Source organism: Pezoporus wallicus, unplaced genomic scaffold (assembly GCF_028554395.1).
Source record: "Pezoporus wallicus isolate ANWC-B61680 ecotype Strahan unplaced genomic scaffold, APGP_CSIRO_Pwel_v1 contig_4191, whole genome shotgun sequence".
Lineage (NCBI taxonomy): Eukaryota > Metazoa > Chordata > Aves > Psittaciformes > Psittacidae > Pezoporus > Pezoporus wallicus.
Genome location: NW_026641383.1, coordinates 3,210,372 through 3,237,733, shown reverse-complemented (window position 1 = coordinate 3,237,733; position 27,362 = coordinate 3,210,372). Strand labels below are relative to the sequence as shown.

Genomic DNA, 27,362 nt, shown 5'->3' with positions numbered 1-27,362 from the left:
TACAGGGTTCTTGTCACTTCAGCTAACACAGCAGCCAGCAGCAGCAGGATGTCATCTTCTGGGTTAAGCTGGCACTTGAAAATTCTTGAGAATTGAGCCTCATCCCATTGAGGCTGCTGCTCCACCACTGATGTCAAACACGTCAGGCTGTGAGGCAACAGCTGACAACACTGAGATACCCAGAGACTTAGCATGCAGCTCTCCTCTTCCTTTCCAGCCAAGCAGCAAGGCAGTAAATCAAAGCCAGGGTTTTCCGTAGAAGCAGAGAGGAGCAGGAGAGTGCCATGCAGCTGTGGCCTTGGCTGACAAGAGGCTGTTTGCTCCCAGCTGCCCCATTCCCACCATGTCTAAGTAGGTATACGACCAACTATCTGCTGAGCAGAGCAAACAAAGCTCCTTAAGAGCTGAAATGAGTGAACATGGCTCCCAGGAATGAAGAGAAAGGACATACAAATATACAGATGAGCTTTGGGCTCAGAGCTGCAAACTCAGAAGTAGCTGACAAAACAGTCTGTCAGCTGTGATTTGCCTCTAGACCAAAACCACATAAGATTTGATGCGACGGACTAATTCTATGCACCGCTGAGGCAAGAAGTGTTCTTGCTTAGAGTTAAGGCCCTTGTAATTAAGCAGGAGGCAAATGAGGACAAACCAGACCAAACATCCAATATAAGCACAGCTCAAGACTCGAGGCACCCAGGAGTTTGCCTGGTGGGAGTTTACATATACCAGGCAGCATAAAAACCATGAAGACAGTGGACTGCCCTGAAGCACACTCTTCTGGCAAACATTTCTCCTCTCCTCTGAACCCCACATAAAATCTGACCCTTTCTGCCCAAGCTCATTCCATTCTGCGCCCATGCTGGTCCCCTGTGTTCCCGTTCTTCAGTTTCCCCTGCATTCTCTGTCCCAGCAATCTTCTTCCAGGTGTCATTTCTGAGCTCCTCTTCCTCTTTCCTTTGTCCAGATATAATTTCTGATTCATGGTGCAGTCTCTTCTTTTTTTCATCATACTCTATCCTTCCATTTTGCCCTTTTCCAGCTTCTTCCTCCTCTTAATCAGAGCCCTCCCCAACCAGGGTTGGTTTGAAATAATAATCTATTCTCTCCTCCTATCACACCTAGCCCTTCACCTGAGCATACCTTGGTTTAAAAAGAATAACTCCTAGATTAAGGGAGAAACTTGCAGTTAATGTTGCTTTTTCTGAGACGGTTGCCTTTAGTAACAGAGGAGCTGCTCTTCGCAATATGTATCAATCTCTACCTCTAGGTAAAGATTCAGGGTTCAATGTTGGAAATTCCCACACACATTTTATTTCATTAAGTTTTTTTTTAAACACGGGAAAAGGAAAAAGACTTTTCTTTCATCTCATGCTTGGAAACACCTGAATAGTTTTAATTAAAGCTTAAGGAAAAACCATGAAAGATCCATCACAAAGTTTTAGGCAAGTCATTAGTGTCTGACATAATCTAGCAACTGCAAAGAGAGTCTTAAAACAGGAAATACTAGCTTTAATTGAGTAACTTCAACCATAGCAATACAGTGATGAGAAAGGAAGAACACATTGTTCCAAGCATATTTTATCAGTAAAATGTACATCTTACAGAACGTACATTCTCTATTAGAAACTATATTTAAACATTTTCACCCTTTTCACCCCCTACAGCTCCAGGGCAGGATCAACTACATCACTGATGGTTTTCTTCTGGGTTAGGGTTTCCAGTCATGGAAATCTATAGAACTAAAATAAGTAATGCACTCCAGAGCTGAATTTTCTCATGAAAAGCCTATGTTACTTCTGTGCTAATCAGAAATTGATATGTATTTCATATTTATATGACATTTTATTGCAATTTATATGTACTGTTTCTTATCCATCTACCTTGGGCATAGGTAACAAATCATTCCCTTTCCTTTCTACAGCAGCCTTTCACATCTTGGAAGACGTGTTTTCCTCCACAGTCTTCCTTTCTCTGCATACACAAGTCTGATTTTCATTACAGACCGTATTTTACAGATCTCTGATCACTTCAGTATCTCTGCTCTAGACTTAACTCTAACCGGTCCACATATTTATTGGAATTACTGCTGCCCACAGTACTGCAGAAGAATGAAGAAGCCTTCAGAGCCAAGAACAGCAGATATTGAAATCAAAGTGAAAACAGAATTCATACTTTTTTTAAGGAGAAGTAGGGAAAAAAGAAAATGCATTTCAAATTCAAGTTTTCTTACAGCACTGTAGTCTCTCTGACAGGGCCATCAATTTTCAAGCATTTAACTTGGTGGCTGAGTATATTTTATACACGCTCTGTACAAAGCCAGATTAAAGTATTTATGTCTCATGGCAAGAAGATTAGACCTTTATTATTGAATAGTGTCAAACAAACTTCAGCACCTATTCATTTGCAAAATGCCTTGATGATTACAGTCATTACATATAGTGAGGCAGCCTCATAAAAATGTCACTTTTATAAATTCCTGAAACAGAAATCCGCAGCTAGGTCGTAAGATCTTTTCTGGTTACAAAAGTCTATTTTGTCAAGTATAAAGCTACTTATTCTGTGACAATGGAAAGGGAAAGGTTTGAAGACAGAGGTGCAAAGTGGCCAATCTTACAACATTTCAAACGTGATCTATCGAAGGACAGACAAGTGGCAATATTCCCCTTTTCAATTCTGCTGGAAGAAGACATGATGTATTTTTTCCCCATGATCAGAGAGTGAAACCTATAGAGGCTGCCTGGCAAACAGGCTTCATGAGCCAGCCTTTTTTGAACTGCTCTACTCCCAAGAGTTTAGTGGGTTCTTTCTGTCCTTGGACAGGCATGGAGATAACTGCAAGAAACTACTCCCATCCTTTACTCACAAAATGTCAAATACTCCTCCTATCACATCTTTCTCTACCAGGGTCTATACTGAAGCACTCAACAAGACTTAATCCTAAAAACTGAACTTACTGCATCATCTCACCATGGTTTGCTGAAACTTACATTTAGCTGCTCTCTCCCTCTTTGTACTCCTCACTTTTGCTAAAAGGGGTTAAGGACCTATTTTAATCTTCTGACCCTTCAAAAGAGATATATAAAACAGATCTCTTCAGAAAGGGTTGATCATTTGTGTTCTCAAAATCAGTATCTTCTTTGCTTACAAGCTGAGCATAGAAAATCAGTAATTACATTTGAAATTCTGGGGCTCGCATCTAACATAGCAGAGCATGACTTAAACACACTTTTCCACCCAAGTATCCACCTATAAAAGAAACATCTCCTAAAACCTCTGATTACTACTAGAAGATATGATACATGATGGGTCAGTAGTATATGGACGGGATCAGTAATTATTCCATAAGAACATGCTCTTCTAATAGCACAATTTCAGTTCATTGGTGCAGAAGAAAAAAACCCACCTACTCAGTTGATGCGGGGTGAGCAGGAGACACTGTATTTCTCTAAAGCTTTTGATTCTGCTTCCCACAACCTCCTCCTAGAGGAACTGATATGTTATGGTCTTAGAAAAGTGGTCCTTGTGGTGGGTGGAGAACTGGCAACAAGCTGCACCCAGAGGGTGGTGGTAAATAGCTCCTTTTCCAACTGATTGCCCAGAGAGATGGTGGATGCACCATCCCTGAAGACATTCAAGGCCAGGCTGGAAGTGGCTCTGGGCAACCTGATCTAATTGAAGATGTCCCTGCCCACTGGACTAGATGGCCTTCGTACGTCCCTTCCAACCCAAACTGTTCTGCGATTCTAAGTTTCGGCTGGGCAAAATGCCGGGCCATCTTGTCTAAACCATGCTTTTGCCAAGAAAGGTTGGACCAGATGATCCTTGAGGTCCTTCCAACCTGATATTCTATTGATTCCATGACAATACAACATACCGCATTTCCCATCATGGTGTAGGACTTCCCAGATCCAGTCTGGCCATATGCAAAAACACAAGCATTGTAACCTTCAAAAGCAGATTTAAGCACATCTGTACCCAGATTTTTGAAAACCTGAAAACAAAGAAATTTTTTTAAGACGACAGAAGCTTGGGGAAAAAAGTTGTCATCAGTCCAGCATGGTAAATATTAAAACAATAAACTACTGCAATATAAGCTATTGACATCAACCAACGACATTTACTAGAGGACAGGAAATTAGTACTTTGAATAAAATGTTAAATTTTACTACCATACTTAGTTTACAGCACTGCAACAATATATTTTCTACTTTTCTGATGGAGAGCTCCTTGACACAGAATGAAAAAAAGTTACCTTTTTTTTATAGCTCCAGTTTCTTTCACCAAGCTCAAATACTTCATTCGCTTTTCCTTACTGTTAATATTGCCTCACTTTTTGTATCTTTGCCAGCTCTCTATGTTCTGCAAATACCCAGCCCCTTCTCAAACGAAATGTTTCAGTGATCCTGTCAGTTCCTTGGTTTGTGTTTTTGAAGGGTTTAGGTTGGTTGGTTTTGGTTTTTTTGCTTTAATCAAGTGCAAGAAAATTACTCATTTTCTCCATATTTCCTCCCTAACTGGCTTTTACATACCAATACTTCTTAGGCTAGCAAACATGTTTTCCATATGGTAAGTGACGCTCCTTCATCAGCTAGCCCCTTCCCTTTTGCACTCAACAGTTACAAATGGGTAACCACCCCTCCTCCACATCCCATTATATGGAAGTCTGTTCTCACCTAATAACTTCAGCTCTCACCAGATGCTTTCACAACCTTCCCCTGTAATATTGGCTCTTGTATCCCTCCCAGATTCCTGACCTTTCATTATCATTACCCCTCATTTCCAGTCATACCCCCACTGGCCCACTGGGCGAGGAGTAACACCTTTCTCTCAATGAAAATATTAACCTGGGTCTCCAAATCCAGAAATGACTTTCAAAAACCTCATAGATGTTTCACGTTAATTTGGCTACTATTCTGCAGTATATGTGGTTTAAATTTACCAGGGTCTACAAGTCATTATTAATAGTGAATGGCACATACAGTATAATCGTACCACTCCTCCCTTGAAGGAGTGCTGGGCAATCGCTTTAATCATTAATGCTCAGTTGCAAGCATGTCTTTGGAATACTTAACTTGACCTTCCCTTGAGCAAAGGAGTTACAATGCTGTAATCAGTCATACTTCTGAAAAAGGAAGAGTATAAAGATCAGCTAAAGCACAATTTCCCTTTCACTTGTCATTTGAAAAGTGGCATCTTAGTTAATTCTCCCCCCTAAGTAACTACTCCTGTATTTCCCCCCTGCCCTTTTCCCTTTCTCTATGTCCATGTTTTTATCTCACCAAATCTTTATACACTACTGCTATGACTGCATTTTCCCTTTAAAAGATTAGTCTATACCTTGCAAAGTGATTCAAGGTAGTAGTCAGTGTTTTCTGAACACAGAGGCTTATCACACACGGTTGGAAGAAAAGACATTGTTAGGATGGGACTTTGACAGAACCAAATGGCTGGGACACTGGTCTGTCACAAAAGGGCAGCAAATATCAAAATTCTATTAGTTTCTCTTCCTAGAATATAAAGTAAGTAGCTTGATTGTGAATTGCCACTCCCACTCTAATTTTTGAACACTAAACCACATCTTGCATCTAAAAGGCATATTAATGGGGCACGCAGTATTAGACAGACTTCCATCTATTATTTTTTTGCCTTTCAAATGGAAAACTATAACAATCATGAACAAAGCACACTAGGCAACCACATTAACAACAATCAAGATCAATTTTATTCCATGGCAAGATGAGTATGAATGAAAGACCTCCTTTTTCTATGCCACTGGTGCAGTAAACTGGAAATTCTGCAGCAACTTGATAAGAGCTTAACTACAGTCTTCCAATTAAATATGAAATGAATACCACCAGCAAAACAATAGCTTGTGCAGAACTTGTTCAGAAATTGCACTCCCATGGTTTGAAAACTCCTTTTGTTTTCAATGTGTTTCACCCATTGTAATTAAAGCAACACTTGACCCAGGAGCACCAATGTTTTTGTGGCTGAGCAAGCCCACATTCTTACCAGGAAGGATGAAGGAGGCAGTCTGGGGTTGTGAGACACACTGTAGTAACAGAATATTGAATGTGGACATCTAAACCATATTTAGGATTTATTGTTACCATCTTATTACTATAAACCATAAAGCTCACAGCTTAAAACAAGTAAACATTACTCAAGGCTGCTGCAGCCATCTCTATATGGACATTTTAGTTTTACTTTTTCTCTATAAGCTCCTGACATGGGCAAGTGATGTTTCCTCAATCTGACCCACCCTGAAACAGGCAAAAGGGCACCAATATGGAAAAACTTAAGGAAAAAAATTATCACTTTTGTATGGAAATCAGACATATCCAATACACCTTGAATATCCATTTATACCAATTCAAGTTTCTTCCATTCTTCCAGTGAGGTCTTGTCTAACATAGCTTTCTAGAAGCATCTGAAATCACGTAAAAAGAAACTGCTATCTAAAAGATCCAAGAATTACATATTCATAAACCTAAGCCACAACTGGTACCTAAGAAGAATTTCTGTAACTACTTTATAGTACATTTTGCAGGCTTCCCCAAACATGCATTGATACATCATTAGTACTGCTTTATGGAGTTGTACTCATCTCTATCAGGAAGAACTCCAAATACAGTAATCAGTTATCACAGAATTGTATGCATTTTCAAGAAACTAAGTAATATTAAACTGAGATCCTAATCAACTTGTATGAGAAAACTTCAGGCAATCTTTTGTTGCATCTGCAGAACCACAACCAAAGTCCCAAGCTTTAACAGAGCTGAAAAATACATGATCAAACTGCTTTAATTAAAATAAATAACTTAATCTCTGCCTGGTCAGCTTCAAGCATTTGCTAAAGTTCTAGTGAAGCCACATGGCCTGAACTGCCTGCTTAAAACCATCCACTAGAAACAAGGGTTCCAATCATTGCACTCAAATACTCCTTGAATTATGGTATTTCTACATCAGTGCCCCAATAAACGCGTAATTCTTGATGTTTCAGACAATACAGCAAAACCAGTGTTACTTGTAAGATCATCAAGAATTAATAATCCAGAAAGTTTAAGAATATACATGATCAAATGTTTGGATTCAATTCTAACTAATAACTCAGTGAAATAAAAAAGACACTTTCAGGAAAAAAGAGAACCTAACGCTTACACTGATGGTTAAATAGAAATTTCAAGTATAAATTCCCTATCAAACAATTATAGCCATTGTATATAATGGCAAAGCTTGTCCTTCTCATAAATATTTTAAAATGGCTTTAATTTATTGCTTATTATTGTTAGTTTTAAATCTGAGGTTTTTTAGGATTAGTGATACCAGTCTCCCTGATTTGGGAGCTAACAGAGCACATCCAGTATATATCCAACTGCCTTACAGCACATTCAAACCCTTGCATTATTTTAAGGGGGAAAAAAAAATATTCTCGCTTGAAGCATCCCAAGTTCCACAAAAACAAAAAACAAGGTAACAATCACGAAACACTTGAATTTTACTCAATAAATTGGAAATATAAAGTAGCAAAAAAAGGTTCAATGTTCACATGAAATGCAAGGTCACGAATAATGACCTGAATAATGCCTATAGCTCAGAGTCTGATTTTCTGTTCTGAGTGTGCAGGAAGAAAAGCAGGTTTGCCCTTTCCTAAACTGAATACTCAAAGGAGGAGACTGAACAATCTTCAGTTTACACCAAGACTTTGGGACAAAAAAAAAAAAAAACACTCCTACTAGATAATAAAAATGTTTCTAAGTGAGTTAAAGATCTATCCTCATTTCCCAAAAGTGATTTTTTTAAAAAAGCTTTTCAAAAGCAAATTTAGTGCTCAGAGAATTCTTCTAAGTTGACCTTACAAGCCAAATCAGACAAGAGAACTAGAAAGAAGGCATTTAACCTGCTGTACTAGAAAACACAGCACTTCATGTTAGATAAGCTCGAAAGAAAAGAAAACAAAGCAGAATTCAAATTCTCAGGTACCTAGGGAATTTCTGAATTATACAAGAAGCACTTTCAAGGGAAGGACGTTTCAAAGAATGCTTTCAAGCCAAAGAAAAAAGAAAAGGAGGTGAAAAAAAAAAAATCAATTATAAACATTCAGAAATCCTACCATTTCTTGACAAACAAAGCTGGGACTTTTACTGTCTGCTGAGAAATAGGAAAAATCATAGGTAAATGTCTTAGTTCTTTCTCGTCCTGTATCTCCAGTACCACCCTCTGGTACCTATTCAAAAAATAAAGAAAAAGAGCTGGTACAGTACATCCTAATGAAGTAATTAGAAACATTTTACAACAGATAATCAGCAAGTAAATTTAACAGAAGGCTACACACACTTAGAAATCTGTATAATGACAGGTTAGCCTCTTATTCCAACAGTGAAAAAATTAACAACAGATACACTTCATCATAAAAGATAGTCACATCACAGGACAGCACAGCAGGGATTACTTGGATTTAAGCTTACTGCTCCTACCACCACAGTACATTTTTGTCACCATACTTATGTTCAGTTAAATCAGTCTTGTATATGCAATTCAGATTATAATAAAGGATTACTCTATGCATATAATTAATAGGAGCCAGAAAGACCTTTGCACTGTAAACAGGATTTCATTGTGGAGCCATAATTAAAATGGTGTTACTTACGTGCTGCTTAAGGCTATTTTCATGCTCAAGACATGACAGCTAGCACTATATTTCAGCAATATGCACTGCAATCTGAATCAATCTAAACAAACTACACACTGAAACCCATTTTCACATATTTGTCATTGGAAACTATCCTGCAAAAATCTATTTGCTGTGCATGATTTCCCTTGCTGACCAAAATGTTAAAATATACCATCAAAATATGATAGCAAGTGATGGGTACTTTGGGTTTAGTTCATTATCATGGGAATTCAAGAATTCTACACATAAAGCAAAGGTTTAATAGCTACCAGGCGTGTACCTGTCTTCTATTGCTGGCTTTCATCTTCCAGCTAAGTAATGACCAGAGTGCTAACCCTTAGAAAAACCTCTGAGATACAGCCTACAGAGTGGTTTTCAGAAAACTGCTGTACAGCAAGTTAACACTTCAACCTGCTTCCCCAAAGAATTACTTCAACGTTGTATTTTAAGAGCTAAGGGCCGCTCTCCATAGTACAGTGAGGACCACTCTTTAGTCCAGTCGTATTTTGGCAGCTATTCAGTTCAGACTTCCTTCTATAAATTGTGTTTACTCACCTTTAAGTTTGTGATTGTCGTTTTGTTTTTTTCCATTGAAATAATAAACTTTGCATTAAGGTCCTTTTCCCTAAACAAAACAAAAAAAATTAGAGAGACTTGAATGTTAAAACAAACATCACAATCATCCACGGTCATCTTTCCACTTGACAGGTTGCTTGCCACAGTCAACTACCAAGTGAATTCATTTCTATTTCATTTTTCTGATTGTCTGACCAATGTTTATGTATTGCTACGGGATGTACTTGAAGTACTTGGGCTTGTCTCCAAATCCCTTCAACTAGAAACAGAGCAGCAGCTTGGGGAAACCTGCTTCAGAAGTTTGACTCTGCAAGTCAGTTACGTGGTTTGTTCTTAATTTGATGTACTCTGATCCAAAGCCCAGTGAACTCAATTATGTGGCTCTAAGGAACTGCGAAAGAGAATGTTACAAGATACACCCCAGCCTCTTACCACCAGCCTTGCAGCAGGAGTTCCCATTTACCCATATAGCGTAGGTAACAGGGACTAAACATTTAAACCATAACAGAGTATTCTAAAACTCTCTTAGAAATGAGGCACTGATCGTATTTTTTGAGCACTGCTGCATCATAGCAGTGCAGGAGAGGGCTCTGCTACCAAGGGAGTGCTACACAGGTTTGTTGCTTCCCAGAACACAGCGATTCCAGGAAGAAGTCCAGTTGTGCAGCAGTGTTTTCATTCACCCAAATCTATTTCCCATCAGTTGTGTCCGTTTTCAAAACTCTCATACAAAAAGCTTAGTGTCTAAAACGAGCACATATCAACTTGCTCGCTAGAGGTGGGATTTCATTATAGTTAGTCATAAAAGTAATACCTTCAGCATAACATCTCCTGTGTTATGAAAAAAATGCACATGAAAAGAAGAGCCAGAAGAGGAGGACTACTACACACATCACACAAAACCTCGCTCCCCAAATGCTAACACACATGCCTGTTCAAAAACCATCTGCTAAGACACCCAACAAACTGGTGTGCCTGACTGGTGTGAAGGAAAGGAGAGGGCTTTAAAGCGATAAAGTGCTGCTCAACCATATTGCACAGCATCTCAGTGATTACTGGATATCTGCTTGCACCAACCAAAACTGAAAAGGAGAAACTTCCTAGTAATCGGAGACCCACATTCAGGATTTTATTGTGACATTTTCTTCCTTGTGGTGCACTGGCTCACCCAGCTCTACACTGTGGCTGTGCAGCTATCCTCTACTCACACTGTTTTCCAGTAGAAATGCTAAAGAAAAGCAAAATCCATTTTAAAATCTACATTAATGAATAAAGATTAGGCAAATAAAAGTGCTTATTTAAATATCATAGAATTATAGAATGGTTTGGGCTGGAAGAGATCTTAATGATCACCTAGCTCAAACTCCCCTGCCAAAGACAGGGACACCTTCCACTACAGCAGGTTGCTCCAAGCCCCATCCAACCTGGCCTTGAACACTGCCAGGGATGGGGCAGACAAAGCTCCTCTGGGCAACCTGTGCCAGTGCCTCAGCACCCTCACAGTGAGAAATTTCTTCCTGTCAAATATCAATACATTCTTTTTTAAGCTAATAAAATAGTTAATTGTAATGATTTGAGCATTAATTCTATGTCTGGATTTAGATTTACCATAGAAAAACATCAGAGTCATGCCTTAAGAGATGCCTTTTAGACATTTCCATGTCACCCATATTAGCTTTTACTAGGTTTTACACTTAAGAGACTGAAATCCTAACATACAGCTACGGGTAACAGATACGGTAATGGAGAAGAAGTTTTCAGTGATATTTTTAAGTAGGAAATAGATTCTGGCATCGCAGTAACACAGCCTGTAGATGGCTGCTATTCATCCTGCTTCCTTAATAGTGTCTACCTGCCTGTAACTATTTGCTCAGCAAAGGTGTCATAGGTAATGTGGCCCAATTAAACAGTCTATCTTACTATGAAACATGTTTCAAATGTTAATTTGTAACCTTCCTCTAAAAGTTTGTGAGGACTCTCAGCAGGATGAAGTTTGAGCCAGGACTACTTTTTCTGTCTTGATGTCTTCATGCTTGAGGGGTATGAGAGGAAATAATAACGTATGTCAGTGTTTTCTTTCCCAGACGTAGCCAGCTCTACACGTTATAAAACCTAAAGGTACTAAATAATCGAAAATTGATACAAAACGTTTTAAGTCTAACACCCATACATGAACTGAGAAGCCTACAGTCATTAATTTGGGAGATAACACTGATAATATTACTAAACATTATTAAATAAGGATTTTAAAGTAAAAAATAAAACGGGGGGGGGGAGAGAGAAAGGCCTTGTGAGGCACTAGCCAATAAAAAAAAAAAACTATAAATAGAATTTTGGTTATTTTGTAGGGAAAGGAATAGGGAGAGGACAATCTGAAACGGGATTACAATGATCAGAGTGAATAAACCAACCTGAGAAAAGTAAAAAGAATTAACAGGACTCAAGTGCTAAAGCTTCATTTTAATGAGACAGATAAGTATAATGTACACATAAAGGGTTTAAGAGGATCCCACAAAAAAGTAGTTGCCTGCATGATGCCAGTTATTTCCAGGCACTCAACTCAATGCAGCTCAGCAAGGGCTGAATCCCTTTCAAGTTCCACCTTAAGCAAAGTTTCAGGCTGTAAAGAGCTCTACTGCAGCACTGGGTTCCCTCCTGAGGCCTTTCAGAGCTAGGAGAACCCTACTGCAACAAACTGCTCCTCCAGCATCCATAGGAACCACTAAGCCCTACATCAGCCCAGGGACAAGCCCCACTTGCCCCTGCAAGTTCCAGCCCCCTCCCTCATCACAAAGCAACGTAAAGGGGCCAGCTGCCAAAACAAGTTCACAATTAATGCTTTCGTGATTTAAGAGACATTGCTTCCCTCTCAGCCCCAATCTGCTCGCACAGCAGTGTTTAGGGACAGCCTGCAGGCTGTTCTCACTGCTGTTTCATATACCACGTGGAGTTCCAGGATCACAAGGGAAGAAAACTCATAACCCGTGATCCCGTGGCCTCTAACCAAGCCACAAAGTGATCAAACAGGCAAGTTTCTTGGCACAGACACCAGGAAACATATGAGCTTGCTGCTGTTAACTCTCTACTATTGCTAAATTCAGACAGTCACACAGCAATTAATTTCAAGGAGAGGGGAAAGAAGAAAAGAAAATAAAAAAAAGGGGAAAAAATTTGAAAACCTACTTTGAGTAATACTGACACTTTATTTTAATATAAATAACATCAACATTAGTACCAAGATATGCTTAAAAGAACTAGTATATCTGTCTTGTAATGGGACAACTTGAAAATGGCTTACTTAAGTAAAGTTACAATTACGTATCTTCACAATGAGCATGTGGGTCCCCCAAACTGAAGAGGATTCTGCAGTTATATCAACACACAGAAGCTTCACAGAAGAAGCTCCAACACAGATATCTCTATGTCAAGTTTCTTTCTCTCCTTCCCTTATATTCCCTATTTTCAGGGCAAAGACCAGGGCAGTTTTTGCACCTCCATGGGCATCCAGTCAAAATCATACCAATGGCAGCCAAATTGTGGTAGCATCTCCAGATTTCAAGGCAACTTGTTCCTTACGTCACTTACCCAGTCCTCCACAAGACTTTCTGAAGATCCCCCCACAGAGACAAAGGGAGAAGTGCAGAGAAAAGCTCAAATATAAATTAACATGGGAAGCGTTAGGAAAATCCCTATTAAGATGTGCTTGGTCTTTTGCCATGTTCACCTTTAATTCCTTCCTTTAAGGTCCTCCAATGGAAGGTTCAGTTATTTAACAACTGGTTTTTTATTAATCCATTTTGAATTGTCCAGACACTAGAGCATTCATTATAGCTTATCCCATTAGAAAATCATGATATTACGTTTTCCATTAATTTGGTACTATGAGAATCAGTTGTGATTATCATAATACCTGTCAGACATGACTAAGAATAGAACACAAAGAATGAAACATATTTTCTCTGGGGGATAAGAGGGAGAAACCAAGAAGGACAGGATAGAAAGTGCAACCAGTTTTCACAGTGTTTCAAAAGACCACTTAAGCAAACCTCCCAGGATGCACAGACAAGGACACAGGCACTACCTGAACTGCCTGCAGAGCACCTCTGCGTCAAAGCAGAAAATGGATCTGTAAAGCATACTCTTGGAAATTCACTTCACTGTAGACATCTAATGGACCTTCTATGGGAAAAGGATTATACTGAACAGCAGATGTGTGATTTTGCTTTTCAGCTACTCAAAAACATAGCTTGAGCACTTGTAAAAGCAACCCAACCATGCTCCATGGCTTTTCTTTTCAGCAAAGTGCCTGTTACTTCTTTTGTTCACATTTTAAGCACAGTGTTACAGATTTCCTGTTTTATCACTCTGCTTGTTCACTACCCAGGTGTATTTCTGTGGTCACAAAATGAAAGCACGAGGGTTGCTTCATGACCAGGAGAATTCAAGGTAGATTTAACTGAAAAATAAGCACAAAGTGTGTCACAGAAGGAACCTGGTGTTTTCTTGTAGCTTGGTAACATACTAACTGTACCTTTGCCCTGATGTCCCATTGACCAGGGACACCTCCTTTGTCCGAGCAGCTCTTGAAAGGAGAACGCTCAGTTCAAACATATGCTTTAAGAAGTCAAACAAAAACTCTCCTACACAAGAAATTCTTTGTTACTTTCTGTACCAACAGGAAAAGTGAAGTTGGTGCAATGTGAAATATCACACAAATTCTCTTTCCTATCCAAAGGCTCTTCTCCAGTTTTGTGCTTTGGGGTTTGTTTTCTAACTTCTTCAGTGCTTATCAATTCATTTTGTATAAAGTACATTATTTTTAAATGTGATTCCATATCTAGCTGCAGTTAAAAACATAAATCTGGTGATTTGTATGTAAAACACATTCATTACCCTTCGGGTTAAAGTCATTTTTTCCATAAACACCAATAACAAGTAGTTTCAATATAACGTTGGCTGAGACCTAAAACAAGAACAAGTCAAAGAACCCAATTTTAGCACAAGATTCTGAGAATCCACTGTGGTTTGAGTCACTTGTACTACATGATCACACTGTATAAAAATCACAGTTGTCTGCACAGCAGGGCGATTGCGCTGCGTGTCCTGAGCTCAGAGTGCCTGTTGCTGTTGACTGATACAGCTACAAGCCCATAAATAAATGACTGAAGCCATGTATACACTAATTAGTCTGAAAGTTACAACTACACACTGTAAATCAAGCAGCACAACTGCAATCAGATGTCCTTCACTCTCGGTTTGAGGGAAGGCTCCTACATGGATCCTCTGATAGCAGATAAGGGCTGCAGCCTCCCCCTCTCTCGGGGGAGCTCTGCAGGCTCCCTTACAGCCACTCATTTCTCCAAACAACATCTTCATTATCATCGAGGCCCCTACAAGCTGTCAACCCTGTCTGACATCGGCCAACAGATTCAAAGCTGCCAGATGAGACTGGACCAGCTGACAGACAGGCTATGCCATCTCTCAAGTTTCACCTCAAGAAGACAGACAAGAAAACAGCAGAAAAAATTCCTAGGGACTGAAGAGAAAAGAAACAGCTTTCTATGGATACGACTGCGATTGTGTCTGAGAGAAAGAAACTGTGCACATAATTGGTACTTTAAGAGAGAGTTGTGCTGTAAAGCACGTTTTTGTGTGGGAATAAGGTTTTCTGTGATAAATGTAATCTTACTGATTTGCTAATGCAGACTTATAATGATACCCACATTGCATTCTGTCATAGCAGCAAAATATGCAAACAGTTAAATGGGAGATTCTGCTACCAGAGCTTTCTTCGTAGTGCAGCTGAAACCAGAATAATAAATCCAGTGACAGAGAATGCAGTAACAAGGGAAAATCTTGTACATCTCACCAGAAATATTCCCTAAATTTATATACTAGCACACACATCTCAGTTCTTGTATGAAGGACAACCTAGATTAAATGCCTTTACCTACAATACTGAAAGGCAGTTTAATCTACAGCAGTAAGGCTCTGCTGGAAAATAAACACGGGTGTCCTTGTACTACCTTATGTCAAATGATATCTAGCTTTTGGTGGGGGGGAACTATGTACACCCATAGTGACACATACAGACTGGTCACTACATTAAACCATGTACTTGACCTGCTTTTTAAATTTGCATCTTTAACAATATTATAGGTAGACTTCACCTCCCAACGACTCAGATGAGGCTTGGTGGGCAGACACCTAAGACAATTTTTAACTCCTCAGCAACAGCTAACTTTAAAAAGCTACGGTATCATCCATGCATAATAACCTGAAAAATATTTACTCTTCAATGAGCAGACCATGTCAACAGAGATTTTTCTGCTTCACCGGCACAGATGGAGCATCGAACCAGATTCCGTAATTGTCTTACCAATAGGAGCTTCTCCTGCATAGCTAAGTTTTAAGATACTTATGTGATCCCCCTCTTACGCATTCCTGATACTGACTTTTAAAACAATGCAGCATATGCCCACCTTTGGCAGAAGCAACAGAAAATACAGCTTCAGATATGACCAAGTTGATCTGAATTACAGCCTGGAACTTTGTTGTAACTATCATGACGCTATAAAACTTCTCTAAGACTCCTGGATTTTACTTCACAGGTATTTTAGTATCTTGTTTCTTCTGACCTGCTCTTTTACTCCTGCTATCACAAGTCATAAAGATAGCATTGACTTAACATCCTGTGTACAGCAAAGTACAATTCAAAGAAATCACACGGTTTACCTGCAGTTCCCTTGTCTTTTGGGGCACGAGGTACTCAAAATTAGAAATGCAGGGAAAAAAAAAATTGTGCCTGACCTCACAGATCTATTAGCTCCTCGTAAGGCTGCTGTTCTGTCATCCTTTACTGAAACACACAGAAGCCATCTGGACTGAACAACAAACTACCTCAGTTACCTAAGTACAAATATCTTTCAAATGTATAAGTATACAAAAAAAAATGATGGGTATACTCCAAGTTTCTTTATCTATTGCTTTTTATTCACAATATAAACACTTTGAAGAAGAGTCTTCATAAAGGCACTATTTGAAGTGTCCGAGTCTTCAATAATAGGAGCTTCTGCCCATCAGCAATTAAGATACTGAGCGCCATGTACGCCCTTTTTCTGTTAGAGAACTCTGAAAAACCCTCTCCAAATAAATAACCCTGGCTTTGTGTTCACAGCTACTGCAAAACAGAGGACTTTGCTCTTCAATTCAGTCAGCTGTTCTTACCAACAATACCTGCTTTCAGATACTCAGACTTTCAAGAGTCTTCAAGTCCAAGAGCTCAGTTAGGTTAACACAGCTGAGTGCTAATCCCATTTATTTCAAAACTGGTCTTAATTTCAAATAAACAAAGCCTGAGAAACCAACAGACTCACCTTCCTCTCACATCATTTCAGCAGGAAAGCTACTATACAAAGAAACTCATTACTTTTTTCTCTGCTGGTTTCTGGGAGCTCTCAACAAAAAGCTGAGTTTAAAAGTATTATATTGTTCATTGTTTTCATGATATAACATGCCAAGATAACCTGGCAATGTATTTGATAATACTGAAATAAAAGAACTAGGAAACGCTATTAAGAACTAGGTTTTTAAGTCTAAATGCTTAAGACTGTAAAGTTTGGGGGATTAGAAACTGTAAGCGAGGCCGGTTTAATTACATTGCCCCACACATACCCACACTGCCACTGTGCTCTGGCCCCACTGGCACTGGAAGGTCTTTGTTCTTCACTGCTAGGGAGAGGGACAGACAAAACAAGGTAGTGATTGTGACAGATCCCACAGGCATGAAAAACTTTTGAAGCATTTGCATGAAAGCACTAAAAAGGACAGAAAAATAAGCACATGTAAACTGAAGCTATATGTGGGCTTCCTGATCTCTGCCAGACCCACCCATTAACTCTTCAGTTAACCCAGTATTTTGCCGAAACTCCTTAGAGCTCCTTCTGCAGCAGTCAAGTCTGCTCCAAGATTTGCTGCTCATCAAGACAAGGATAAAGCTGTTGGGACTCTCCCTCCCTGTTACACCTTGCTTGGTACATGAAAATGGCAAGATCCTGCTGCATACCCTGTTTATTCTCTTTCCTGTGTATAAAGCTGTGCAAAAACCACAACAGAGGAAGTCAGAGCTAGAACCACAAGTGCAGGAGCTACTTAAAATTCACCCAGACCAGGTCTCACCTTCCCACTCAAGCCAGATTGTTTCCCGTAATGAGCTGCTTCTTCAAGCACATTAGCTCTTCCCAACTGCCTGGGTTTTCATTTCCCTGGGGAAGACTTTTCCACAACCTGCACTATCTCATTTCTAGTAATTCCTTAGATACTGTTTAAGCTGATTCATTATAAGCTTCAACCCATTACTTCCAAGATACTATGAAGGAGCAATAACTCAATATTTAACTCCTCTTTTCCGCATTTAAGCCCTACAAATATTTCAACATTGGCATCTCCTAATCTATTCCAGTAGTTGTAACACAGAGTGCAGAGGTATTTTTTTAATCAATGATTCCCATAATTTTTCTTGATCTTTTCCAACATAATTCAGATAATGAGGTTCCAGAAACAGAACTTTACAAGATATTGACTAAGGGGCTCGATGGAGGAAACACAAGCCACAGCTTCAGTGCTCAGCTCAACAATCTATTTGTGAACAAGAACGGCACTGTGACTGTAGCACACTTTTAAGTTCAAATTCATCAGTTTTAAGCAGAAAAACTGCAAAGATTAACCACAGAGGAAAAGGGCATAACAAGAGGAGAAAAACAAGCCACTGATGTCCAAAGACCACATACTTTAGCACAGGTGTGAAACACAAGAGAAACAAGCCACCTGACATCCTCTACTGCTTGTACCCATAAGTTTCAGTTTGCTTCAGCACTACTGACATTTGCTATTGTGGAAAAGGCTAAGGAGAGTCCAACAAGTTTTTCTAGAACATCCTGACCTGTGGCATCCAAATTGCCAGCCAACCATCAGCCTTGGTGCTGGCTTCTCTATTTGGCTTTAACTTCTCATTTTAGCAAAGGCCATACTCATATTAGACGCCACTCCTTAACACAGCTGTCCAATACTGCATTTTACCACCCCTTAAGAAACACATAGCTAGGCCATCTGCAACTTAAACTCTTCACGAGAACAACTGTTCTGCTTTACATCTGCCGTGTTCTTCTTAAACTACTGAGTAAAATAACTTTGGCATTTTTTCACCCGCCCCTCATGGCTGCTGCTTCTTCCACATAACCATCTTCTACATAACCAGGCCAGGACTATTTATCTACCACTCATTACCTTTATGCCAAAAAAAAACCTTAAAACCCAATCATCTCCCATGCCACTATACTGATTAAAAGACTTACATCTCCTCTTGCTTATTCTTGCCACTGACAACCAAGGCTTTTCTGTAAGGCCGCAAGGCTCTTCTCTGTTTTATTTTCCTTTCTCCTTTCCTATTCATTACAAGTTTGAGTCAACGCTCTGCTGCGAGCAAGCTGTCACTTCTACTTCATTTGCTTCAGCAGCAGGTTCTCCAGCCTTTTCTTAATTTTTAAATGGTCTACTTGCAGCCTGGTAACATAGCTTACTACATCCCTTTCTTACATATATGATCCATGTCGATAGCATTTAGAGGAGCCTCACAATACATAGTACCTGTGTTTCCTAGCAAACACTGCTAGCTCAATTGCATCCTTACTTCAGAACTACAGCATCAGCCATATCTACCACCACCAAGATTTTTGAGGGTATTTTTCCATACTTGCAAATGTTTATGTCACAATTTATTGTTGGTACCTCTGTGCTCACAGAACACGCATTCTTTCTATGTTGAACAAGCACATCCCTCCTTCATGCTGGTCAAGAACAGCTCCCTTAGAACAGGCACACACATGCGGCCCATCCACCTCTCCTGTCTTCTCTCTCAAAGTCCTACACCTTAAACACGTAGCCATACAACAATAACTTCATTTCAGATTCTACACTTCTTTCTCACAACTGAACAAGCAAGCGTGCTCTCTCACGTCTGGCAGCCTCACTGTGCTGCCAAGGCCAAATGAGTGAACCAGCCCTTGCAAGAACCTGGCCATACCCACTGGGTATCACCAAGCCACTGCCAACTATAATCCATCTGTTAAAGCACATCCTCACTCAGGTCAAGTAAAAGGCAGTGATTATTAAGGAGAGGTAGTGTGTGCAGCCTCATGCTGATGCTCACTTCTCTGATCCTGACTATACTAAAGGGCCTGTCCTGAGAAGGTGTGCATAACCATATTGTAGAATAAAAACTCTTTCTACTGTTTGCTCCTTTTGAAGAGATGTGAGAGATAGAAAATAAAACCATTTCTTAGAGACCCTGACATAACTAAAAACACTTTCAATGTCAGACTTCAAGTTCTCTTAGTATCAAGTTTATACAATCCAAGAATTCAGGTCAGAGCCTACACTTTCATGGTCTGATCCAATGCTAACACACTGATGAACGTATGAAGGTTCTTATATACACACGTATGTATAGCTTGCTTCCAGGGAGAGAGGTGTATCTGCTCTAAACACGTCCCCAAAGGGAAATGACCTCCAAAGGGAGGTCTTTATATGGGTTCAAGGTTCTGGACACAAAATATGGCAAGGTGAAAAAGTCACATTCAGAACAGTTAGCTTATCTCGCCAACCCAGCATCAAAGTAGATTCTTATTTGAGTCAGACTCACCCACAGATAAAGGCAAAGGCAAGAGAGAGGTACGCTCACCCCTGGCACATCAGAGCCTCACCTATCCTTACAGGTCTTTCAACTTCTTCTCATAAGGAAATTGTATTGATTATAAGGCAAATAACAAGCACCATTCTGAAAACAGGAAGTTCAAACAGTTAGCATAAGAAGCAGCAAACTCAGCTTGCTAATAAATGGCTTATCCTCATTGGTACTGTAGTCAAGAAAGTGACAGTACTGCAACACTTGGCCATATTTAAGCTCTGAGTTATCTTTCTGCTATCACCCTGGATGCTGCTTAAAAGCAACAACCAGTGCTCAGAAACAGATGCCACAAAAATTTCATCATGCACTTCAGAGACAAATACGAGATTTAACTACAGGTGTCCTTGCTTGTAATCACTGCGTCTTTTCTTACTCTACCTGTGTTACCATGATGTTATACACATTCTGTGAAAACACTCTATAAATTCATGAAATGAAAAATATACACAGTAATCTATATTTTAGACACAGCAATTCATCATGAGCCAGCAATTCATTCCCCTCTTCCCTGCATCAGAAATTCCATAATATAATCTCCACATACGTCTTTTGCTCCTCCTGTCAATTCAAAAAAGCATGGCTAGTTAATTATAATTTTTATACTCCCAGTAAGCCCCTACCTAAATCACTTGTAAACATCCTGAATGGAAATGAAGACTCCAGCTGGCTCTTTACTGTTTACTTGTTTATCTCTTTCTGCTGCTACAAAAACAATCTAGTCACATGCTTCTTGTAAAATGAAACAGCTTATTTTATATCCCTGTCCTTTGCATCACTGTATTAATTTGAGCTGTTGAAGACTCTGCTATTGATAGTGAGGCCTGGATTGTGCAAGCAGTTATTTTTGAGAATCATGTAATGTTTGTCCTAAATTTCCCTAAGGTCCTCTGACACCAGCTCTGCACGCAGAGGAGTGAGTTAGACTTAGAAGCATAACTGAGAGGTGTATTAATGTAAAACCAAGAGGTTACATCTAATGAATAATCACACAGAATGTATTTGTGGATTAAAGCATTGGCATGGCTTTTAATCCAAACAAATCCCAGAGTCACACAAAAGCCTTGTCTAAGCAATAAAACATATTTTCCTCTATCTCCCCACTATCAAACATAAAAGCTGTTAATCTTTATGTGGTAACTGTGAATAACTGTGTAACCACATAAAGCACTACAGCCACAGACACAAGTTTCTGCCAGCCCCATCAGTCACTTCTGTTTGTTGAGTGAACCTAAGGAGTGTGTGCACACAGGGTTAAAAATTGATCACTTAAAACTTAAACCAAATAGGAATTTCTGTTTCATTTTATTGGAAATAAGACCAGAGCTGTGAGAAAGTCTACACAGCTCATTTAAATAAACACAACCAGAGACAGCACTGGATAAGCACAGGGAATGAGAATTTACTGCAGTGCAAACCCACATTCTGATGCCAGCTGCATCCTCTGCAGGTGAGGACAGCATAGCATTTGTTCAACCAGTTAAATACAATAATTAGCTTATGCAAACACAAGAAACAAACATAAAGGTTAAAAAAAAAAAAAAATCAGAAAAAAGCTTGTTTTCCTTTATTACTTCATGAATGAAAAGCCAAGTAGAACAAAGCAATCAGGTGTAAGAAATGGAGGGGCACAAGAATTAGTGATAGCATCTGAAAGAATCAAGTTAATGTTTCCTTTATTAAATATCAAAACATTTTTTCTTATTTAGCATACATTAGATGCTTTTATCTAACTGACAAACAAGTGTAAAAATGCTTTTCCTGAACACTAATTGAATTCTAGTTTTCATGCAGAGAAAACATGACATAAAATAGAAGAAAAAATTACTCCCTCATTCTTCTTAAGACTCTGAACAGATGAACATAAACCAACATATTTATTTGAACAGTGCAGATGCAGTGCAAAAACCAGAGAGCCAGAATTGGGTTAGGCTTAACAGGATCCCAAATATCTCACACTATACAGAAGACAGTGACTAGTAACCAGTAACATGAAGTCATCTATTCAGTAAGTGATGAGGAAAGTGCCTCAAAGCTGATTACACTTCTCTATAATCCCATAATTTTGCCCAGGAAATGACCATGCTGAAGAATGACAGCATCTTGATGAGAAACTGCATTTTGTGGGACCAGATATGGGATTCTCCAGCCAAGTCCTCCAAATGATAAGACAACAAATGAATGCTTATAGTGACTGTTTTGGAAAATGAACCTTAGAAATAATGGTGACCAAAACCATTAACTTGCCCAAGCAAAACAGACCAACCACCCAACCTCACCTCTCTGCAGATCAATACTCAATGAAGAAAACCCAGTCTTCTGTCAGCTGGCAGGTTTTTAGCCACTTTATAGAAACATTAAACCATAAGCACAGACTGAAAGGCCGTCACTGCAATTCAGCATTGAATGAGGGAAACCAAAGGATAGACAGAGACTCGCCAAGTAACTGAATTTTCTAAGTTCATGCTCATGACTGCTTTCAAAGCATAACTGTAAAGCCATCAGACATAATTCCTATTACATTATCCAGAGATACAGTCAAACACCTCTAGTGCAACCTCTGTGTAACACAATTTGGGATGTTAACTACTTTAAGAAGAATGGTCAAGGCTTTGACAACAGCACCAAAATGAAAAATTCCTTCCAGGTCAAGTCAGAGAAGAAGAAGACTAAAAATAAATCATAGAAGGAAAAAAAAGACTAAAGTTTGTCACCTAAGCAATGGAACAGCAAGTAATCCTTGGACAACAACCCCCTCCCTATCACACAACTCATTCCAAGATGCATGTTCATGACTTATTACACAATTAGCAGGGCTATGACACCACACAGTGCAACTGCTCTATAATGCAGGAGTCTTACCAATAACCATTCATTAACTCTGTCTTCTCTAATTAAAAATGACTCATGGAATAAGCTGTGTTATATGATGAAGCTTTGAACAAACCAAAGCTAATTTAGAGAGACACACAAAATTAAGTTTAATTCTATACAGGATCATGCTAAGGATTTTGAAAACAAGTGCTGCAGAACAAACACCTAAATTGGAAAATCCCTTGGAAAGGAAGACCTTTCCTTTGTAAAACGCTGCAGTGACACATGAAGAGGAAGAAACCATGGCTGAGAGAAGACAGAGAATCGTAGAATGGTTAGGGCTGGAAAGGACCATAAGATCATCTAGTTCCAACCCCCTTGCCATGGGCAGGAACACCTCACACTACACTATGTACAAGCGAAACTGACAGTCAAAATATGATTATTGCTCCTGGCCTTTGGTTCACCATATCCTCACTACTGTAATAGGAAAAGCTCTTGAATCCTCTAAAGCTTAGGATCTTTAAGATGAAGACATTAAGATGTTTTACACTACACAGCATGAGTCCAGCACTGACTGAAGGAAAGGAGCACCACTGACCCCAACACTGCTCCCGAACTGTAGTACCAATATCACACCAAACAGCAACCATACCTCTGAAAAAGATTGAGACTTAGAAGCAACTTCCCATAACACTGAATCCAGCTTCCTGATGATATTTTATAAACATCAAGCACCATCCCATAAACTGCAAGGTTTTAACTGAAAGACTCTATACAATTCGCTTATTTCCACAGTCAGATGATTACCATTTTTCAGAGTAGGTTTATGCACAGCTACTCACTGTTAAAGACCACTTCTTTATCTCTGTGACCACGCCAGGCCTCTGCCTGCCCTGGTCTTTGGCTCCCTCTTTCCCATCACATCACAATTTCCATAGTTTTCTAGGTACGCTCTGATCCAGCTCTATCCAAGTTATCCTCCCACGTGCAATACAGGCTCAAGGTATAGAGTCATTGTCTGTGATATTTTTTTACCATGACATTCACACACTTTAACTCACACTCTATCAGTGTTTCCACTATCACAATCACCAGCCCTTTTCTGCCATGTGCTTTCCATTTCCCTCCCTCTTCTGTCTCAGCAGATCACAGTTCTAACCCACAAACAAAACTTCTCCGTACTACCAACACACTACAAATACCAAGTCTTACCAATACTTGGAAGACCTGCTGTAAGAGAAGGAAAAACCAAGTGTTTACACGGAATAAGTTTAAAAATGTGTAAGAACTATGTGGTCAAACTCAGGGGCAGGAGCATGAGGAAGCAGGAGGGTGCAATGGGATTATTCACCAACCCTGACCTCTAACCACTCGCCTCCATCAAACTGCCTGAACCACCTGAAACCAACCTGCAAGATTTTCCCCTTCCTACCTTCATCAACTTTATTTTCATTAGGTTTGTTTCCCCTTAGACACTGAAAGCAAGGCATCGACTGACTGATTTCAGAACCTGGCTAATTATTATTAGTATACCTGCATCGGACCAAGTGAAAGGAACAGTGCAAGCCTGACTGGTTGTTGGTGCTTTTAGAACACTTTTCTTTTTAACTGGCTATGTCATTCCAGAACAAGAGAAGTCAGATCACTGCCAGGAGAACCTGATTGTTTCCTAGCCTATGGTTCTTAAATGATATCATAAAAAATTAACTCTACCGTGCATATTATGCACTTCTTTCCCCAAAGAAAACAGTGTTTAATTCCCGGACCCAGCTCAGGAGGTGGATGACAAACTCCTGTCACTATAGTAAATGAGGCAGACTGCTTCTTTTATACTTCGAGGTTGCCTACTAATAACCTTTATCGTAATGCCTCCTCCACACACGTTGGTGTTGCAGACGAACTCGATAACAACCTCTGTGTCCCAAGCAGGCACAGAAGGGGTTGCAGTTTCTAGATGAAGCAGTCTGCCTTCACATTCAGAAGCCGGCTGCACACCCGTGCCAGGCCCTTGCCCCTCAGCAGTTTCCCATCTTCACCAGAACAACCTTTCCGTCACCATAAAGGGCTCAGACAAACCCATGCTCCAGACCACGGCACACCGGCAGTCTCCGGCGAGCCCCACACCTCCAGCACAACGCGGGGGAGCTACTCCCGAGCCCGCGCAGAGCCGCCCACCGGAGCGCCGAGCTCCTGAGGTCCATGCGGAGCTCTCTGTGAGCCTGCCCCGCTGCAAGGGCTGTCACCGCCCGCGCAGGCGGGACACGGAGCTGCCCGGGCCGCACTCACCTGCGGTTCATGGGCCGCACTCGCACGGCCACCTTCACCGAAGCCATGGCTCATCCCCGCCGGGCCACGCGGGCCCGATCCTGCTCCACCCGCCGCCGGTCCGGCCTCGCCTCGCCCCGCCCCGGCCTGGCCCTCGCCGCCGACCCGCGCCCCGCCCGCCGGGGCCGAGCTCAGGCCGCCCCCCCGCCCCCGGCCGAGGCCATGTCGTTACGGCAACCGCCGCCCGCCCCCCGCAGCGGCGGGCGGCTATGGGGGCGGCGCAGGGACAAACAAGGTCGCAAGGCGTTGCTGCTCCCGGCCGTGACACCCGCCCTCGGCCGCGCCGGGTGAGGCGGGGAAGGAGGAGAAGGAGGAAGAAGGCCGGCAGCGAGGAGCCTTCGGGAGGAGGCGTGCGGTGGTACCGACATTACTGCGGGTGGGAGGGGGCTTCTCCACAGTGCCGTCCCCCGCGGGGTACAGTTATTTACCTATTTATTCATTCGTTCATTTATTCATGGAGGGTGTGTATATGCCTAGATAATGCATATATATGTTCAGGCACACCCCTATAAATATATATCTACCCATTATATATTAGAGGATATGTATAGGGATGTAGATAGGGGTGTCTATATATATATACATATATGCATATACCCCTATATACACCCTGTATATATCTCTCACTTTACATATATACCACACCCCTGTTTATATGCATACCCCTATACACAGACACCTATATTATCTATATATGGTGGAGAGAGCTGTCTGTATAGATACCTGTGCAGATAATGTCCACCTATATGTATCTACATATATAATCATATATATGATATACAGTATCCTTTTTCTTCTTGGTTATATAGGGGACCTATAAGAATGCTGGAGAGGGACTCTTCATTAGGGACTGTAGTGATAGGACAAGGGGTAATGGGTTAAAACTTAAACAGGGGAAGTTTAGATTGGATATAAGGAGGAAATTCTTTCCTGTTAGGGTGGTGAAGCACTGGAATGGGTTGCCCAGGGAGGTTGTGAATGCTCCATCCCTGGCAGTGTTCAAGGCCAGGTTGGACAGAGCCTTGGCTGACATGATTTAATGTGAGGTGTCCCTGCCCATGGCATGGGTGGTTGGAACTGGATGATCTTAAGGTCCTTTCCAACCCTAACGGTTCTATGATTCTATATATACATATGTACATACATACACAGATGTTGAAGAGGTGTGTGTGCAATCCCTGTACACTCTGCCAGGGTGCCACCAGTGAGACACCACCAGGCCAGGCAGCCACCACACTGGTACCATCGGGCTGGGGACAGGCCCTGGATCCAGCACCCCACCATGCCACCCTGCTCGGAGGGATGCACTCAGCAAAGCACAGGCAGAAATGGCACTGTCTCAGCAAAGAGAGGGAATGTTTCCAGCAGAGAGAAATGGTGAAGCAGTGGGCATCACAGACAAATAATAATGCATATTTCTATATTTATGCATATAACATCATAAATCTGGGTTATTATTTTTTTACTGCTTATAACAGGGCACACAGCAGCTCTCCCAGTAAGGATCAGTGCCGACTCCATCCTTTCCTTATAGCAAGAAAAAGCTGTTTATGGTCAGCATGGAGAAAAAGGGAGTTAAACAATGTAAACTCAAATGTAGGCTAAGGTATGGTGCATGATGGAGAGCCATGCCCTCATCTGCTTGTGCAGAAACACAGCCTGGGCATCCAGCCTGACACATCCTCCCTTAGGGAACAGCCAGCAGCAGCAAGACATCTGGCTCATAAGGGGTAACTGTGTAAAAGACAACATAAAAAAGCAGGATAAGTAATATTGTCACAAATAATAAATATTTTTGTTTGTTTGGAGTTGTCAGTGCCCGGAAACAACACCCAGGATGGAGACATCATTTAAAATGCTGTAGAAACATAGCTGAATTAAAGTCATTAAGGTGTTACTGGCTTGACAAGGCAAAAGTGGCCAATACACAGAAGAGGGTCTCAGACCCGAATTCTTCATCTTTAGGGATGCCTTGTACTAGCAACTTATAGCCTCCAAAAAGGGAAAGGAGTGAGGAAGGGCAAATGACAGGAAAACCTCAGCTGATGGGCAATTAGCGCTGGTGGCAACAGGGATAACATAGATGGATGAGATGCAAAAAGGATGACAGCAGAGAAAAGAAAGACACAGAAGGGCCCCATGTTTACACTCCAAAGGTGGGGAAGCATTAGGAGGCAGGTCAGAGGAACAAAGCCAGAACAGAAGAGATTTGGAAGATGACTTGAC

At 40.7% G+C, this 27,362-nt stretch overlaps 1 protein-coding gene across 10 annotated transcripts in view; it reads right to left on the bottom strand.

The window, feature by feature from the left end:
- The window catches only part of KIF16B (kinesin family member 16B), a 139,910-nt gene extending 114,692 nt beyond the window's left edge, over window positions 1–25,218 (bottom strand). For all 10 annotated transcript variants that reach the window (XR_008974054.1, XM_057423345.1, XM_057423347.1 and 7 more), the window contains exons 1-4: window positions 25,098–25,218; window positions 9,233–9,302; window positions 8,117–8,230; window positions 3,878–3,994 (exon numbers count right to left, since the gene is read on the bottom strand). Coding sequence is in view for 9 of the 10 variants with exons in the window: in XM_057423345.1 (XP_057279328.1) it covers window positions 3,878–3,994; window positions 8,117–8,230; window positions 9,233–9,302; window positions 25,098–25,144 (348 nt within the window). In the remaining variant the exon portion in view is untranslated. The remainder of the gene's footprint in view (window positions 1–3,877; window positions 3,995–8,116; window positions 8,231–9,232; window positions 9,303–25,097) is intronic.
- Between the last annotated feature and the right edge of the window lie 2,144 nt (window positions 25,219–27,362).